The sequence below is a fragment of the Cyrtonyx montezumae genome, unplaced genomic scaffold (genome assembly GCF_038088225.1).
Source record: "Cyrtonyx montezumae isolate F1298 unplaced genomic scaffold, pur_monq_1.0 scaffold_10, whole genome shotgun sequence".
In the NCBI taxonomy this organism is placed as follows: Eukaryota; Metazoa; Chordata; class Aves; order Galliformes; family Odontophoridae; genus Cyrtonyx; species Cyrtonyx montezumae.
In genome coordinates this window covers 9,082,026-9,098,590 of record NW_027071826.1, presented here as the reverse complement: position 1 = coordinate 9,098,590, position 16,565 = coordinate 9,082,026, and the positions used below count along the sequence as shown (strand labels likewise).

At 43.9% G+C, this 16,565-nt stretch overlaps 2 protein-coding genes across 11 annotated transcripts in view; one reads left to right on the top strand and one right to left on the bottom strand.

The window, feature by feature from the left end:
• MARK3 (microtubule affinity regulating kinase 3) overlaps positions 1–9,083 on the top strand; it is a 65,630-nt gene extending 56,547 nt beyond the window's left edge. For 5 of the 10 annotated variants that reach the window (XM_065750024.1, XM_065749989.1, XM_065750006.1 and 2 more), the window contains 3 exons: positions 974–1,000; positions 6,076–6,120; positions 8,016–9,083. In XM_065750024.1, the coding sequence (XP_065606096.1) occupies positions 974–1,000; positions 6,076–6,120; positions 8,016–8,361 (418 nt within the window). In that variant the 3' untranslated portion in view covers positions 8,362–9,083. Of the gene's footprint in view, positions 1–693; positions 951–973; positions 1,001–6,075; positions 6,121–8,015 lie in introns of those variants that run through there. The other 5 variants (XM_065749998.1, XM_065750041.1, XM_065750014.1 and 2 more) reach the window with 3 other exon arrangements.
• Positions 1–16,565, bottom strand: part of XRCC3 (X-ray repair cross complementing 3) — a 421,446-nt gene that overhangs the window by 246,167 nt on the left and 158,714 nt on the right. The window lies entirely within an intron of this gene.

Genomic DNA, 16,565 nt, shown 5'->3' with positions numbered 1-16,565 from the left:
CTTCTGTAGTTTTGTTTGTTAAACTCTTGATTTTTCCATTCTGACATTCTGAATGTGGACATTCACGCTGTGAACATGTAAGGCTTTTTACTCGTGCCACTGGAATGTACTATTTTTCATTCAGTGTGACACTCACTTCTTTAGACAGCAGTCCAACTTCTATCATTACCTCCAATTTTCAGCTTCTGCAATGCAGTGTGGTTTGCTTTAAGAAGTTCTTCCCCAGATGCTTTACACAATAGTTGAAATTCTGTCTGGACTTGATTAATTAACAAGCATTTTTAACACAATAGCCCTGCTTCAGATGGTTACAGTGCACTTGGAGGACCTCTTGCCATTGATGCTCTGTTAGAAACTCCTAGGAAGTGGACAGTGCCATCAAAGAACATGGTTATGTTTCTTCTCTTTAAGTAGAAATGAAATGGCACACTTCAGTCTATTTATTCTTGTTTCTTCTGTTTGATAATTAACTGCTTATGTCCTGGTCTAGGCAATAGATTTTGTCACTAAGCCAAATATTTGAGGCAGTTTGTAGCACAATATGTGGTTGATAGTGTTAGGAAGGAAGGAGGAAGCCTAACTCTGAAGGTATTCAAGGTCTGCTAATAGTTGGAGTTAGTCTTTGCTTTCTATTTAAACTCCTTTTAAATAAAAACATCTTTTTATGTGACCTTGCATTTTTTTGGTTTTCAGGTGTTTTGAAACCAGTGTATATGCTCGTAACTGCTATAGCAACTCATAATAACTGCTGGCAGTGTATTTCCCAGGAAAAAAAATAAGTTTGGAAATATTAATGCTTTAAAAAAAAAAGTTTGTCAGACCTCAAGTCATGTGCCTAATCTCAGAATGTATTGAAGTGTAATTTCATTGTGCATTTAAATGAAGTCTTTTGCATGTTTCACTCTAAATGGATTTATTCAGTTTACTTTGTACGAAACTTTGTTAATTATTATTTTGGCTTAATTTCTTTTAGAAACATGTCATTCAGGTTTATCAAAAGGTAGGATTTATTTATATTTAAAAAAAGTGGCTACTGCAATTAACAACAGATTTGGCTTTCTAGCCTTGGTTTTCTGACAACTAAACTTTCTGCTGAGAACTAAATACTGTCTTTCTTGAGAGGAAAGCATCGATCGATCCATTAACTCGTGATGATATCTAAGAGTCTGCAGCACCTGAATAACAAGATGCTAAGCATGCCTTGTGAATTCTTCTTTCTTTGATAGAGTTGGTAGCACCAAAGTTAATTCTGTTCCATGTACTAATACACTTTAGCATGCTTATGTTTGAAAAATGAGGTGTTTGATAACAATGATAAAAGTATGAACAAAATGTAAGGTTACAAGCAAATAAAGGTAAGTGATAGTAAATTCAAATTCTCTGTTCTGTGGTATTTAAATAAAAAAGTCATTGTGATGTGTTGTCTAGCTGATACAGGAGAAAGCTAACTGAATGTGGCTGTGAGAATCTAGCAGCTTGTTTCGTGTGGAAGACTGAGTGAAGGTGGAATGTTTGCGTGTTTATTTTAAAATGGGATGCCTTAGCTGAAGTGAGTTGCAGCTGAACTGCAAACAGCGTACTTGAGTTACAAATAAACTATAACATCTACACTGATTTATTTTTTAACTAAAAAGCTGAAAAGCGCTACTCACGTTTCAGTCCAAAGGATTGAATTTAGCCTTACGATTTGGGAAGTCTCTGTTATTTTAAATCCATTACAAGTTGCTAAAGTTGGTCATATGATTTTGATCCCCTTACAAATTTTCCAGTAGAATCTTGTGCTATTCAGTGTTGTCAGTCAGAAATATAGGTAGTGCCAAAAATGTCATGTTCGAACTTTCAAACTACGAGGCTGTGCGTGTTACTGTAATTTGAAATTAGTCAGACCATTTCAAGGAAGTGCTTACAAGAGGGACACCTCAGCTACTTTAACAGCTACTTAAAGGTGGGCTTACTCTGTACATAATCTAAAAGGTACTATTCCTGACTAAACAGATAAATTCCATTCCGCTTTAATAATTATCAGGGCACTTCCAAACATGACTGTGTTTAGAACTGATGCTGATTGGATTGGCTAACATTGTCACAGCTTTCTTGAGAAAAGGAACATGCACGGACTGGTAGCTACAATAAAGGAGCCATCCAGCACGGTATACAGATGAGACTAAGCAGAGGCAATAGTTCTCACTCACCACACGTAACAAGCGATGGAGCACATACCGCTTTATAAAAGGAGCTTTTGTCTCTGTAGTCACATTCATTTTTAAACAAAAGATTGTGGTCTGCGTAACCTCCACAACTGAATGCGTGTAAGCTGGGTATTCAGTAGCTCTGAAGAAAAATGAAAAATGCCAGTTGAAGTTCAGATTGAAGCTAGAAGGCCAGTCTTCTTTGAGACTTTAAAAAAGTAACTTTAATTATATTATTAAAAAGTTCCTATGACTGCTGGCCAGGAATTGTAGGCTGTAGTGGAAGTAACTGCTGCAGCTTTCATTGAATGTCTTTTGAATAAAAGATTTGCTGAGTCTTACACCACCTACACATGGCTAGACTGTGCTTTTTAAGTTGTTTTACATGTGCATCGTATTCCTTAGCACCTGATGCTGTATGTAGGTACAGAATTAAGTTCTAAATGTTATATATTTGGCAGTTTCTTCTCACTTCATATGCTGTGAGTCTTAACCTAAACTCACTTTCTTTGGAACAGGAAGAACTACTGTAACCCACATGTATAGAGTCATAGAACGGCCTGGGTTGAAAAGGACCTCGAAGATCATTTAGTTTCAGCCCCCTTGCCATGGGCAGAGTCGCCAATAACTAGAGCAGGCTGCCCAGAGCCATATCCAGCCTTGCCCTGAATGCCTCCAGGGATGGGGCATGCACAGCCTCTCTGGGCAACCTGTTCCAGTGCATCACCACCCTCTGAGTGGAAAGCTTCTTCCCAACGTCTAACCAAAATCTCCCATCTTAGTTTGAAACCATTCCCCCTTGTCCCTGTCATTGTCAAGCTGTGTAAACAGGTTGGAAAGGTTCTTAAAGATCATCTAGTTCCACCCTTCTGAACAACAGTAGATGTAGTCATTTTATTATTTTTTTATTACCTCTAATATTGTAACTGGTACATGGAAGTGCTATATATATGTGTGTGTATATATATTTGTATATGTATGTGTGTATATATCTTATACCATGCACTGTGCTTGCAAGTCCGTGTATCATGGAAAACTAACTTCTTTTCTGACAGCAAAAACTACTTTCTGTATTCTGAATTTGAATGTAGCATCTATTCTCCGTTTCCATAAATTGCTGTTGTTTTAGTCTTGCCCTCTTTGCTGTTTTTCAATATTTCTTTAGATAACTTTCTGTTGAGCTGAATTTTTAACAGAGTGTACAAAGATGTAAAGAACAGAAAACAGTGTAACTCAGGACAAATATGTGGAAACATCCTTACTTTAGAAAGCTGTTCACAAACTGTGTAGTGGAAAAAAAAAAAAAAAAGATTGTGTGTAGGCATTGCTTGACAAATTAAAGCCTAAATTTTTTAGGTATTTGTTCCATTCTAAAGTCCAAGGAGCATATAGACACATAAAGTTAGCTTCTGTAAAAATCAAGCAAAGGGAGAAGATTAAGAGCACCAACCACCAATTTGTGGCTCCCACAGAAGTGGCAATTTTTTTTAGCAGCGAGGAGGCCTAAGGGCCGTGTGTGAATTGCAGAGCTACCAAAACAGTACTGGCAGGACAGTTAATGTTAACTTAATGTTCCCAAAGAGCGAGTACTGTGCTGTAGAACTCAACTGGAAGGGTTTCCCTCACGAAGGAAGGGGCACCTAGGGAGATTGGCACTGCTCTCCCAATCTTAGCTTGGTGTTTCATAATTGAGAGTAAGTCACCGAGTACAATTCCTAGTGCTGAATGAGTGGGATATTTGGGCCTGGCAAAACTTAACGACTTAAGGATTTCCAAGCAGGTTTCAAGGAAGTAGTGTTCGTTATTTCAAGGCGTGTGTGTTTTGTTATTCTCAATTCTGAGACAGTGTTTCAGAACCTGAACAGTTCAGCCTAGAAAGGGCTGAGAACTTTCTAGAGAGGGATTTTTCCTCAAATTTTTCTGGGCGGGTTCCATTAACAATAGGACTTCATTGTTGGGAATACTGATTACCTTCCCATTTCCTACAACCTTTGGCAAGTTAGAAGTAAAAATTAAAAAATGGAAGTAAAATTTTCTCTAAATGCTTACAGCTCTTAACGAGGTTTAACTTTCTGGGAGTATGGTAGTCTCTTTAAATAGTGTCTTTAAAAGCTCCAGTGCTCTTTAATTTCTCAGTTGAGCAGTATCTTCATGCTTGTTTGCTTTCCTTGGTAAAAAGAACCTCTCCCAGATCTTTCCCACATCTAGGAGGAGTAGGTTTGTTTTGCTGGTATAGAGGTTCTCTCCCTTCTAAGACTGAAATGGGAAAAGGTTGGAATATTGTTGTAAAGTTTGAGTTTGTGACTTGTATCTACCTTCTCTGATACTCACCATAGTAGAGTAGCACTTGGTCTTAATCTGCCTACAAGTTCAGCAGTGCTATTGATGCCTGAAATTCAATGCGAGTTTCAGAAATCTGACATACGTGTGGGCTGCAATCAGTCTACTAAAGAGCATTGGAAGGGCTGCTACCTTGGGGTCAGCTGCCCTCCTGTGTTGCTGAGGGAAACAAGTAGAATTTTCTCCCCTTAAGGTTGAATTTCAACATTTGAATATAAAATGATGATGAAAATAGCTACCAGTAAGACACACTTCGAAGAGTTAGAATTGGCCGAGGACTTGCCAGTTGCTCTCGCCATCTTCGTTATCATTTTTGCTTGTTACAGCTTTTTATTAGTCCACTAGTCTCCTACCAGAGATCCTGTCTTACCATATGCTGTGTGGGACCTTGCTGTATAAGGTTTTTGCTGGATGTTCTTGTGGTGAACAGTGTGATGAGTGACATAGCATTTTCTTACCTATACTTACATTTTAGCATTGATTTTTGAGCTCCTTGTCCTCTGTGTGCTGCACAGCAAATACTGTCATTTTGCTCCTTGTGGTACTCTTGCAGTGTTCATTTGTGACAACTCTGCATGGAGCAAGAATGATGTCTCTTTCCTCTGATCTCAGAGACCTCTTTCCTCACCACAGCTCCTCAAAAGGAAAAGAATGAGGAAATCAAGCCTTATAACACCTCACGCAATCTAATCTAATATAATGTACATTAAAAAAAAAGCTTTTTGTCACGCATTCTTGATTCTACACATCAGTGAACAGAAGTGTTTTATTATATTTATTTATGCTTTCCTATGGGCAGAATTAATGCTGAGATGTGGAGCCATGGTACTGAAGTAATGGGAAGGTAAAGGATGATGACTTCCCTCTTAATTCTGCCTTGATGCTGGGCAGTGGGATATTAGCAATCAGCAGTGTAGCTTTAAACAATGCAGAAGGATAGAAAGCTTAACTTTCTTTGGATATATATAGAAGATGTGTCAGTGCAAGAATTAATAGCTAGCACAACATGGGAGATCTTGGATTTACCTCTAAACCAGTTAAAATGTATACATATATTGATCTTTTGCTTTGTATGGTTTGGTGTTGTTCAAACATTCAGTTCTTCAGATTTGATGAGTGTGCCTACACACTTGGTCTGGACTTGTTTGTAAACAATATTTTTTCAAATACACATTTTTATTCCCAGATGACTTAAGATATCATTTAGTAACTCCTGATTATTTTAAGCAACTTGTTATTTTTGTTTGACATTTTCTGCTTTTAGATATTCAACTGTAATGAATTCTGCAAAGTAAATATATAAGCACACAATGTCAAAAATAGCTAAGGGACTTTTAAAAACTGCAGTCGATAGACTTTGATAAGATGTTATATTCTGAATTTGTTCTAATCTAGAAAGTTCATTACATCTTTGTTGCTTTGTATTTTAACACGACTTTGGTATGATTACAGTGTCTTTTAGCAACTACTCAGATATTGTATATTGCAGTGTAAGATTTGTCTTCTCTTTCCCACTTCCTTTTGCTTCTGCATTCTTTTCAATGAGGCTCCCGACTGAATATGAGAGGAACGGGAGATTTGAGGGCTCAAGGTGAGGGTAAAATTTTTTGTTTGAAATGTTATTTAGGTGAGTTTGAACCTTTCTCCCCTTGATTATGTGTCACAGTGGCTTCAGGCAGCAGCTTTTGTTCTGTTTAAGGCTTTGAAACTAAACTAAGAAGCATTTTTGTATGCAAAACAGCTATTAAAGCACTGACTGGCTTGTTTCTAAACTTTCATCTTTCCTGTTGCCTTCTCCCTCGTGTGTTTTTTGCATTTTAGTATTTATGATTTGCTGTTGTCTTGTAGATCTGTAGGTAAATGGTGTCTAGTGAGACTGCAGATGTGTGGGATAACCACTGAAGGATGTTAAGATTTATTTTCATCTCCAAAATGACAAATATTTTCCATATTGAACTTTTCCTCAAATCTTCACATTAAAAATACTAGAAATTATCAGATCTGTATTTGTTCTGCGAACCACTTTCAAGTAGAAAAGGCTTTCTAAAATAAAATTGGCATTGAATACAAGTTGGTGTTACTCCCCCTATCCCTTTTGCCAGCTCTTGCAGCTTCATTACATTAAAACCTTACAGTTAAAACACGATAGTCTTTAATTTCTTTGCTGGTGTATGTATCATCTGAGAAACCACGTAGCTGGATTTGACAGCATAGTCCTTTTACTCTTGCAGTAACTGGAAGTCTTTTTAATAGAATATAAAATTATGAAGCAGGTTATCTTTGCAGTAGATTTTTTTTGACCTTGCTATTGCTTTTTATGTAACTTTTTCTTAATTGCCTGCATAATGGTCAGAGAAGGAAGAAAACCTTGTGTAAGCAGAAATCCACTGCCAAGCATCTTAGAGAAGAGCTTAAGTTAATTGTAAACTGAACTTTGAAGCTCATTATGAGACCTAAACTACATGGTTTAGGGTCAGCAAGGTTATGTATTTTTCAGAAAATATTAAAGCATCAAGGTCAATATTATTAAAGTCACTTGCCCTGCGAACAAGTACATTTGAAGAGATGACTGACAGCATGCAGACTTTCCTAAAGCAAATCTGTCATCTTTTTTCTTAAAGGTTTAAATGTAGCTCTTTATTCTTTAGCTCTGTGACTGCTGATTTTAATGGAAGTAGAGGCATCATTATGAGCTAGAAATTTCTGGATCGTTTCTTTTTCATTGTCCCGCATAACCTTATTTCTCCTTACCAAGGGAAAAGCTTTAAAGAAAAAAAAAATAAAATAACAAAAACCTTGCAGACTTGAGAAATGAGAAATGCAGCCTTAGTATTCTCTGCTGTCTTTTAGAACTGTGGCAGTAGTAGGAGCCCTCTTGCCCCGGCTCCTCACTAACCATGTCAAATTGTGTTTGCTAGTGACTTCCAGCTCTCCTTCTCGTGTTTCGGCCTCCAGGGTGCTTATGTGCATTGCTTCTAGCTGCAAAAGACTTCATCACATTACTTGATTGGTATTAAACAAATTACTGACCAGCTGAAGGACAGAACATTCCCTCCCTGTTGAAGGTAGCCCCAGTATCCTGCAATGGGGTAGTTCTTCAGTGAACATCCCGTAGAGTGAGACCCATCCAGCACAGAACTGGGTGGCAGGTGGCCCAAGAATAGGGCTTGGAGCAACACTTGACCTAAAACTGAATCATGGCTGATGTGTGTGGTTTTTCCTCAGTGAGGTAACTTCCCTCACACTCCCAACTCCAGTGACCTCCAGTCGTTTCTCCCATTGAGCCTTACCTTTGTTTCAGCCCTGAACGCTGACGCTTCATCTTTACTGTGTGTTTGTACAGCAGTGAGGAAAACGGGGTGCTGCCTGCAGCCAGGGCCCCTAGGCACTGCTCTCGTAGTGCGTGCTGCCCGCGGGTTTGCTTTGCTAACGGCGGCCCAGGGGGAAGCAGCTCACCCTGCTAACTCATGGATTGCTCTCTTTCAGCCGCAATGTAGCTGTGGATCAGAAGGATGAAAACAAGGAAGCCAAGCCTCGCTCACTGCGTTTTACGTGGAGCATGAAAACCACCAGCTCCATGGATCCCAATGACATGATGAGGGAAATCCGGAAGGTCCTGGATGCCAATAATTGTGACTATGAACAAAGAGAGCGTTTCCTGCTTTTCTGCGTCCACGGGGATGGGCACGCGGAAAACCTTGTACAGTGGGAAATGGAGGTGTGTAAACTGCCAAGACTGTCCCTGAACGGAGTTCGCTTTAAGCGGATATCGGGAACATCCATAGCTTTTAAAAACATTGCTTCCAAAATTGCCAATGAGTTAAAGCTGTAACAAGAAAAAAAAATAGTTAAGTTGTAAATTAGTTAGCAATTTCAAGTGTTTTGAGAATTCCGATGGAAATGTATAGAATAACATTTAGGCAATAACTTCTGCATCCTTCTGAATAGTGATATTAAAGAAAAAAAAAAAGCTGCTGAGCTGGGAGGGAGAGTTGGACTTTTTTTTTTATAAGTGCACTACAGCATTAAAGTTGCCTACTATGTAAAATATTACCCCTCTGCTTTATTTCCATTGCTCCTAAGTCTTTGACGACAAATTGAAACACAGAATATATTCATTTAAATATGCCTCCCGTTTGTGTGGATGTGTGAATGTACAGTATGTGTGTATAATATATAAAGTATTATATGTAAACAATTCATTTACCACATGGAGCTGTACCAGTACCTCTTTTTGGGCTAATTTTGGTGCTAAAAATTGAAATGGCCAAGGAGGAAACACTTGAGTTTAGTATTTAAAATAACTGAAGAGATAACCAGTAAACGCAGGTTTACAGTTCACTGCTGTGTTAAGGAAAAAAAGTGTGTGAAGGGTTTGGATTTATGGTTGTGAACATTATTAGTCCTGTTTTCTAAGTAGAGCTCATGAAATTATTAAAAGTTCACTTTGACCGAGTAAGTCTTGCATTATATTTTGCCCACCTATTTATTATTTAAGTCTGAATCAGATTTTAAAGATGTAGTTGATTTGTGCATTAAAATTCGGGTAAAATGCTTTCCTTCTTCTGCTTCTGCTGAACGACTAAAATTGTATCTTTATCCTTCTGGCTTACGAGTTTTGATTGCAGCTAAGAGTGCTTTCCGTTGCTCCACGGCCCTCTGCAGAACAGTGCGGTGTGCTGAGCGCTAACCAGTGACTTCTTCTTTCAAACCAGTCCTCCATTACGCTAGGTCAGACTGGTAATAGCACAAAAGGATTCTCAAATAGCAGCCACGTTCTGACCCAGATCACCGTGCCTGGGTTGGTGCTGCTCTGAAGTATTGCTGCGGGCACGGCAGTGCTTTCCTTTGCTTTCTGAGTGTGCACAGTATCGAAACCCAAAAGTGGGAGTCCAATTTGGCTACCGATGTCCCCTGTTGTTAACATCCAGCTTGCTGAACTACAGCCATAGGCAGTGGCAGCTAGAACTTTCCTTGCAGCTCTCTTCCAGCGTGGCTCTGGGTGCATTGCTCGTGGTGGCTTTACGCCAGCTGTGTCTCTAGGTTCTGCCGAGGAGGGAGTGCACTGTTGCTCTTGTGCCGTGTGGTGTGGAGCCTGCCCCGATGGACTCGTGATGGCCAGCTAGCTTTCTGTAGGACACCGAGCTGCTGTCGGATGGTCCCCGCTTCTTCACCACCCCTGTGGTGAGCTGGATTTGGGCTGGCAGACTAGAACCAAGAGGTTCCTTCAAGCGTTGTTTCCTACTGATACTCAGTTCATTTCATCGAGGACTTCTGTAGATGAAATCCCGCATTGTCTACTTGACTTTTCATCTTAATGTTTTATGGCTATATCTCAGTGAAGCACTTACGCATGTACTTCACGCGTGCTTTAAACTGGAGCCTAAATTTGCGTTTTAAATTTGCAGTGAGCTAATAGCTATTCATAGTACGCAGTTCAGGTTTGGCACAAGGTGAAAATGCAAAATCCTTGGTATTTTGCAAGTTAGTTCTCATGACCCATGGTCTGTGAAGGCAGCAGACCTCCCCTCTCTTCCCTAAGCATTGATATTGACTATGCTAGTATAAAGGATGATCGTAGTTGTTAAATGTAGTAAGTATTCCTGGATTTGCATTTTATTCTCTGTATATTCTGTGTCATGCCATGGCTTTGGAACTCCCGGTGTTCAGTCGGAGTTCAGTTGGCTTTCAGTGCTCTGCCCGTGCCTGTGCTGCTCAGTGTGGTTTTTTTCCACGAAAACTCCATTTTGTAATAGCAATAAAACATTTCAGGGCAGTCATTGTACTTTCTCAGGTGAAGAGTCACCTAACCTTTCACTTCCTACACTTCAAGCACTCCTCCAAATGTATTTTTTTTTCACCTGGCAGTGCACTTTGTTGTCTGAACTGAAAAAGTGTTCTGATAAATTATGTAAATCTGTATTCGATGGAAGTTCCAAAAGATTTCATATTAAATGTTTTCTGAAATACTCTGTTCCTACTTCACCTCTTAAGTATGTAATTATTTCTGAGAACTGCACCGGTGTCATACTTTGGACACTTAAAGTCTGTCTTTTAAGTTTTCGGATGGTTCTTTCAGAGTAAATCTGAGGTGTTTAATAATAATTACGAACAGATTTTCAACAGCCTGCCCTGTGAGATGACCAAGCTGCAGGAATGTAGCCTTGTAATCCTGCACACAAACCGTGCAGCTGCGTGGAAAGGAAACTGCATCCTTCAGATCTGCGACCAGAAACCAACTTCTGCCTTTCATCTCCTCGTCTGCATTGAGGTCTGTTGGTGCTGCTCCTGATCCAGCTTCCCACAGCTGCAACTGTTCTGTCTCTGCAGAAGAGATGAGCGTTTCGGTGCATCGGAGGCAGCGTGCGGTGAGCATCCCTGCGTTCTGAGCTGAGTGCCTGGCAGCCAGGAGGCGTTCCTGTAAGAGCGTGGCTGGTGTCCTGGGATGCGTGTGCTCTTGAGTGCATTGGTGGAGGGCGTTTGTTAAGTAGGCTCGTGGCTGAAGTTGTGCAGTGCTCAAACCTGGGTCGGACAGGTCTGGGGATCTCTTTGGTTGCTGGCTCAGCTCAAGAGCGGTGTCTTCAGACTTATGGGAGGGGGGTTCTGTTTTTAATAGACGCATTCAAGAAAGGGAGGAGGGGGCAGAACCAACCGCAGAACGCCCTAAAGGAAGAAATGGATTCAGATAAAAGTTGTTCTGCCTCTACTTGGGCTTTCTAAAATGCGTATGTCTCTTTTACCTGTCATGGATAAAGGTACAAGACAAGGTTTAGGGTTGTGGGCCGCGCTGAGAGACGTGGAGAGGTCCTCTGAAGGACAGCTGGTGCTGCAGTCTGAGTGCTGTGCTCACTGCTTCGCTTCTCTTCAAGCTATGACCCCTGGACCAAACTTTGGAGACGCAAAGCTTTGGGCACACGTGTTTCTGTTGTGTTGCACTGAAGCTTTGAGATTAAATACAGTAAGAGATTGATTTTCTAAGTGCAGCATTCTGTCAAGGCTTTAAAAAACAATAGTAAATTAGGACCAGGAATGAGTGTTGACATCCTTACGTTAAGGAAGTCAAGTCAGAAATTTGAGACTGCTTCCAGGCATTTAGCGGCTCTGCTGTGACAGGGGAAATGGTTTCACACTAAAAGAGGGGAGATTTAGAGCAGATACGAGGAAGATGTGTTTTACGGAGGGGCCGTGGCAATGCCGGCGGCGGCCACGCGGGGTCCCCCTCGGGCAGCCGGGCTCTCAGGGCTCCCTGAGCGCACAGGGATGCTCGCTCAGAGCTAACAACCAGCCTGGAGATGGGAAGCCACAGGGAGGGCAGAGCTGGGGAGGCGTGCAAGAACAGTGAACTTAAAAAGAGAATAATCTCTTCCTTCTTTCGTCGCTTGGATGATGTCTTTTTCCAGCTTTCTGTATGGTGGAAGCAGCGGCGTTCAGACTGTGAAGCTGAGTGTCACTGAGTTAGGGGAAGCGAGTCCTAAATTGGGAGTGAGCTGAATGCAGACATGTTGCTAGGACCAAAATCCTGGATCTGCTCTGGATCACCGTGCTGCTGTGTTGAAATCAGTGCTGCACTGATGGCTTTAAGGTGTCCTTGCACCTTTACGTGCTGCTCAGGCAAATGTCCTGGCTGGGGATGTGTGGGTCGTTACCTCTCACACAATATAGTCTAGGGGTGGAGAAATGAGGGTTTGTGCTGCTAAATTCACTGGAGATATGGCTTCTCTGTGGGTATGGCATTGCAGAAGACAAGGACAAACAGGGCCAGCTTCTGACCTCAAAAAGCGGTCTGATAGAGATCATAGAATTGCTTGAAATGGAAGAGACCCTCAAAGGTCCTCTATTCCCCCCCTCTTCCCCCATGAGGAGGGATACCCACGGCTCAGTGAGGTGCTCAGATGGGGTGTCCACCCTGACCTTGGCTGTTTGCAGGGATGGGGCATCCGCTGCCTCTCTGGGCAGCCTGTGCCAGTGCTTCACCTCCCTTATTGTAAAAGCTTCCTTATATCCAGACTAAATCTCCCTTCTGTTGGTTTGAAACCACTTCCTCTTGTTCTATCACGGACAACAGGGGTGATGCAGGCACCGTGCTGGGGCTCTGCTTTCTCTTGCCAGTAGTGCTCAACCTTGGCAGTCCATTAGAGCAAGGTGTGCCTGGAGCCAGAAAGTGGTAATCTTACCCTTGCTTTGCAAGTCTAAGCTGCTGCCTGCTCCAGCCAAACCTCTGGAGAGAGCTTTTTTATAATGATACCCAACTGTTTGTTGATGGGATAGGTGGATCTAAAGCTGTGGCCCCTGCCCAGCCCCCCCCCCTGCAGCTGGGGGGGCAAATCCAGGAGCTCCCACTTCTCAGCATCAGCTTTGGTGTTGGAGGCAGTGCGATACGTCCGTCTTTCCAAATGAAAAAGCACAGGCAGTTTCTGCAGTGAAGGTGCCCTTTGTGCAGCTCAGGTGGACCTCAGCCCACTCTCAGCACCCTGACAAATCACTTGTGCTGATGCAGAAACCTTTGGAGCGCTCGCAAACAGTGTGGTCAGCAGACCTGAGCTCCCAAACCAGTTCTTCAGATCTTTTCGGGGTGAGCTGTCTGTACTTGCACGTTGTTGTTATTACAATTTGCTATTGAGACTGGAAGGCGTGTGGCCTCCTTTACCTGTGTTTCTGGGGCACACAGCAAAGGAGAGTAGGTGTTAAGCCAAGGAGGAGCTAGAACGCAGCCCTGTGATGCTTTGATGCCATCGGGGACACATACGCCTGCCAGCCATCCCACTCAGCAGCTGTGGTGTGGAAAATCCCGGAGTGGGCTGAGATTCAGGAAGAGGCACTAAAATCTGTGCCTGCGGGTGGCAGGGTCTCTGAGCAGGGCATCCACACACGCAGTGTGATCCCAGTATGTGGAGGACATGGATGGAGAGAGGCAGAGTGCAGGCTGAAGCCCGGCTGTGGTGTGTAGTGAGAGATCCAGCTGTCCATGCCGAAGGATGCAGGATGCCTCCTAACCATAGCAGCAGCCTCTTCCTATCTCAGCTGGTTTCATTTCTCTTTCCTGGCCCGAGGCTGGGCTGGCTTGGGGCCAGCACGTTTCCTAGCCATGGTTTCTTGCCTGCTTGCTGGACTAGCTTCTCGTTTTGCTGGCTGCTACGTGGCCGTGCTTTGGAAGGATCTTCTGTGCTGCCCAGGCCTGGGACTGTGTGAAAGAGGAAGGGCAGGTCCTGGCTGCGTGCATGGTTATGCTTGTGCAAGTTTGTCACAAGGCAGGAGGAGTCAGACTTTCCTAAGTCTGAAGTTAAAGCTCTTCCTGGCTGTCTCAGATCATCTGGATGAGCATGGGTAGTAGGCTGATGTGGGGAACAACAGAAGCTCTCTGTTGGTAGGTGTGAGTAGAGTTGTTTGAGAAAATCCCAAGTTTTCTTCTCAGCAGCAGCTTCTCACGGTGTGGTGTGAACTTTGCTGAAAGTGCTTCTCCTCTGGAGAAAGGAATGAGGTTCATCGCATCCAAGGATACTGTCGGGGGACCTTCGTGCTCCTATTACTGTCACGCAGCTCAGCAGAGAACTCAGAGGAGCACAACTTCTCTCCTCATGCCCAGGAATGAGTCATGAGTCCCATGCTTATCTGTCCCATGGGCAAGCTGCCTTTTCTGAGGTCATAAATACACAGCCAATCTGAGAAAATCATTGGCCACTCGTGCCTCCAGACAGCCAAAAGGTCTTTTGCAACCTCACTTGAAGGAGCTGGTATCTGCTGAAAGCAGCACTGAAATGATCTGCTCTTCTCCTTGGCTGCTTGGGCTGTGGCCACCTGTGTCTGGAGGACCAGAGATATGTCTTGTGTGCATGCTGGGAAGGCGGGCAAGGAAAAGAGACCCAGGTTTGTTGTGTTGGAAGCTGGGAGATGTGTCCTGAAGTCTCCCTGGCTGGATAACTGTGACCATCCCACTGCCACTGCAGGAGGAAACAGTAACCTTTTTTTTTTTGAGAATTTCTTTCCCAGCAGCAAGCCAGGAAAAACAGTGTTGGCTCTCACTTGGACCGTCGCACACTTGAATTCAAGCAATGTTTTCTCCTTTGGCATAGAAGGAGCAAAGCCACCCTCTTGCTTTGGAAGCATCCCTTGCTTCCCTTCCTGCCTGTCCCTGAGGATCCCAGTGGTGCCAGCTGGATCTTACAGGACAGCAGGCAGCTCTGTGGGGCTGGTACCTCCATGGTTGTGTTCCTTTGGGCAGCTCCCCATGTGTGACACAGTGCAGAGAAAGTCCCCAGAGTTCAAGAAGCCTCTGGACAATGCTTTCAGACGTAGAGCTTGAATTTGAGGTGGTTCTTTGTGCAGCCAGGAGTTGGGCTCAGTGATCCCTGTGGGTCTGTTCTAGCTCAGGTTATTCTGTAGGCTCTAGGAGCTGAGGGAAGGAGCACTTGTTGCCAGGAAGTGCAGGCTCCATGGATGCCTTTTGAAGGTGCTGGGCAGGGCTGAAGTGCTGAGTTCCTGCAGCAGGGATGCAGCGGAAGTCTGGAGGAAAAGCAGCTGTGGAGATAACGGCAGCAGTGACAATCAGAAGAGGTGGGATCGGGCTCAGCTCAGAGACAACCCGTCCACTGAAGCAGACATCTGTTTCCGTGGAAAAAGTTATCTGTGGCTGTGATGAGCCCCTGCCCCTCCTTGTCTTGGGGAGATGGGAGGTGGGGAAGGAGGGATGGAAGTGCTGCTGGTCAGGCCTGGCCACAGGCAACGGACCTCCAGGCTGTGGAGGGGGGCTTGGATCCTGGCTCCTGTCACCTCTGCTGTGAGCAGCCCTGCTTTGCTTCAGGGCCACACCCTTCACAAAAGCACGAGCATCCCCAAACGCACCCGAGCTCCTGCTGTGCTGCCAGGGGTTTCTGTCAGGCGCTGCCTGCATCGTGTGCGAGCACCAGGGCAGCCTGGAGAGTAAACAGTATCCTTTAATAGGAACACCGGGCAGCTGCTTCCAGTGCACGCAGAAAGGAGCGTTCCCCATTCAGAGCTTGCACGTGGGCAGTGGGAAGGCAGAAGGGGAACCGAAATGCTTTCCTGATTTGGAAGTCTCTAGTAGGAAGGTGGCTGGTTCATGTGCCAGGGCCAAGGGAGATATTTTTATTAGTGGGAAGTACTCCATGTCTGCTCAGTGTAGAGGCTCCAGTCCGTGCTCCCGGCCCCAGTGAACGTGGCCATGACCTGTGGCACAGGAGCTGCAGTCAGCTCCTTAGGGCCTCTCTGTGGGGCTGGGGCTGCAGCCCTCTTCCCACAGCCCAAAGAAGACAAAACTTGAAGGGCAAAGCACCTGCAGCTGGGGGCTGAGAGGGGGCCTGCTCCAGGTCTGCAGCCATTAAGGTTGGAAAAGCCCACTAAGACTATTCAGTCCAATGCTCAAACCATCAGCACCGTGCCCCCTGAGTGCATCCCTCAGTGCCTTGTCTTCCACTCTGGTGCTGCTTGGCCAAAGGAAACGTCTGCACCAAGCTGGGCTTGCAGGGTGGTGCCCACATCAGTGCCGTCCCCACCATGGTGGAGGTGACCTTTGGGGGACCGTGGTCTCCAGCGTGGGAGGAGCAGGTAGATCACCAAGCTCTATACCTCCTGTGCTGTGTGTTACATACAGACTTCTCAGGCCCTGGGAGATGTTCTGCAGACAGTTTTTATTTATTTATTTCTGAAGGGCAGGCAGCAGGGAAAGGAAAGGTTGAGCTCCCTTGGGAACTCTGTACTTTATTTTTACTTGTTTTTGTTTGTTTAATCTTGAGGAAGGAACAGACTAAAAGGGGCATAAATAAAATAAAATAACAGCCATGGCTTGTTGGGATGAAAGTATGTGGCTGAAACCTTTGCCCAGGGTTGTGAGCAAGTGCAGAGATGCTCAGCTACAGGGAGCACTCTCCATGTCAAACCAGGGCTTTATTTCATTTTCAGCTGTGTTTCTTTTGGAGAAATGAGCTGAGTGATCCACTAAGGGCCACAGTGTGCCCAGCTCCAAGAACACTTACTTCACTTACTGGGTTTTCTTCTAAGCTCAGTATTAAGCTGTGTTGA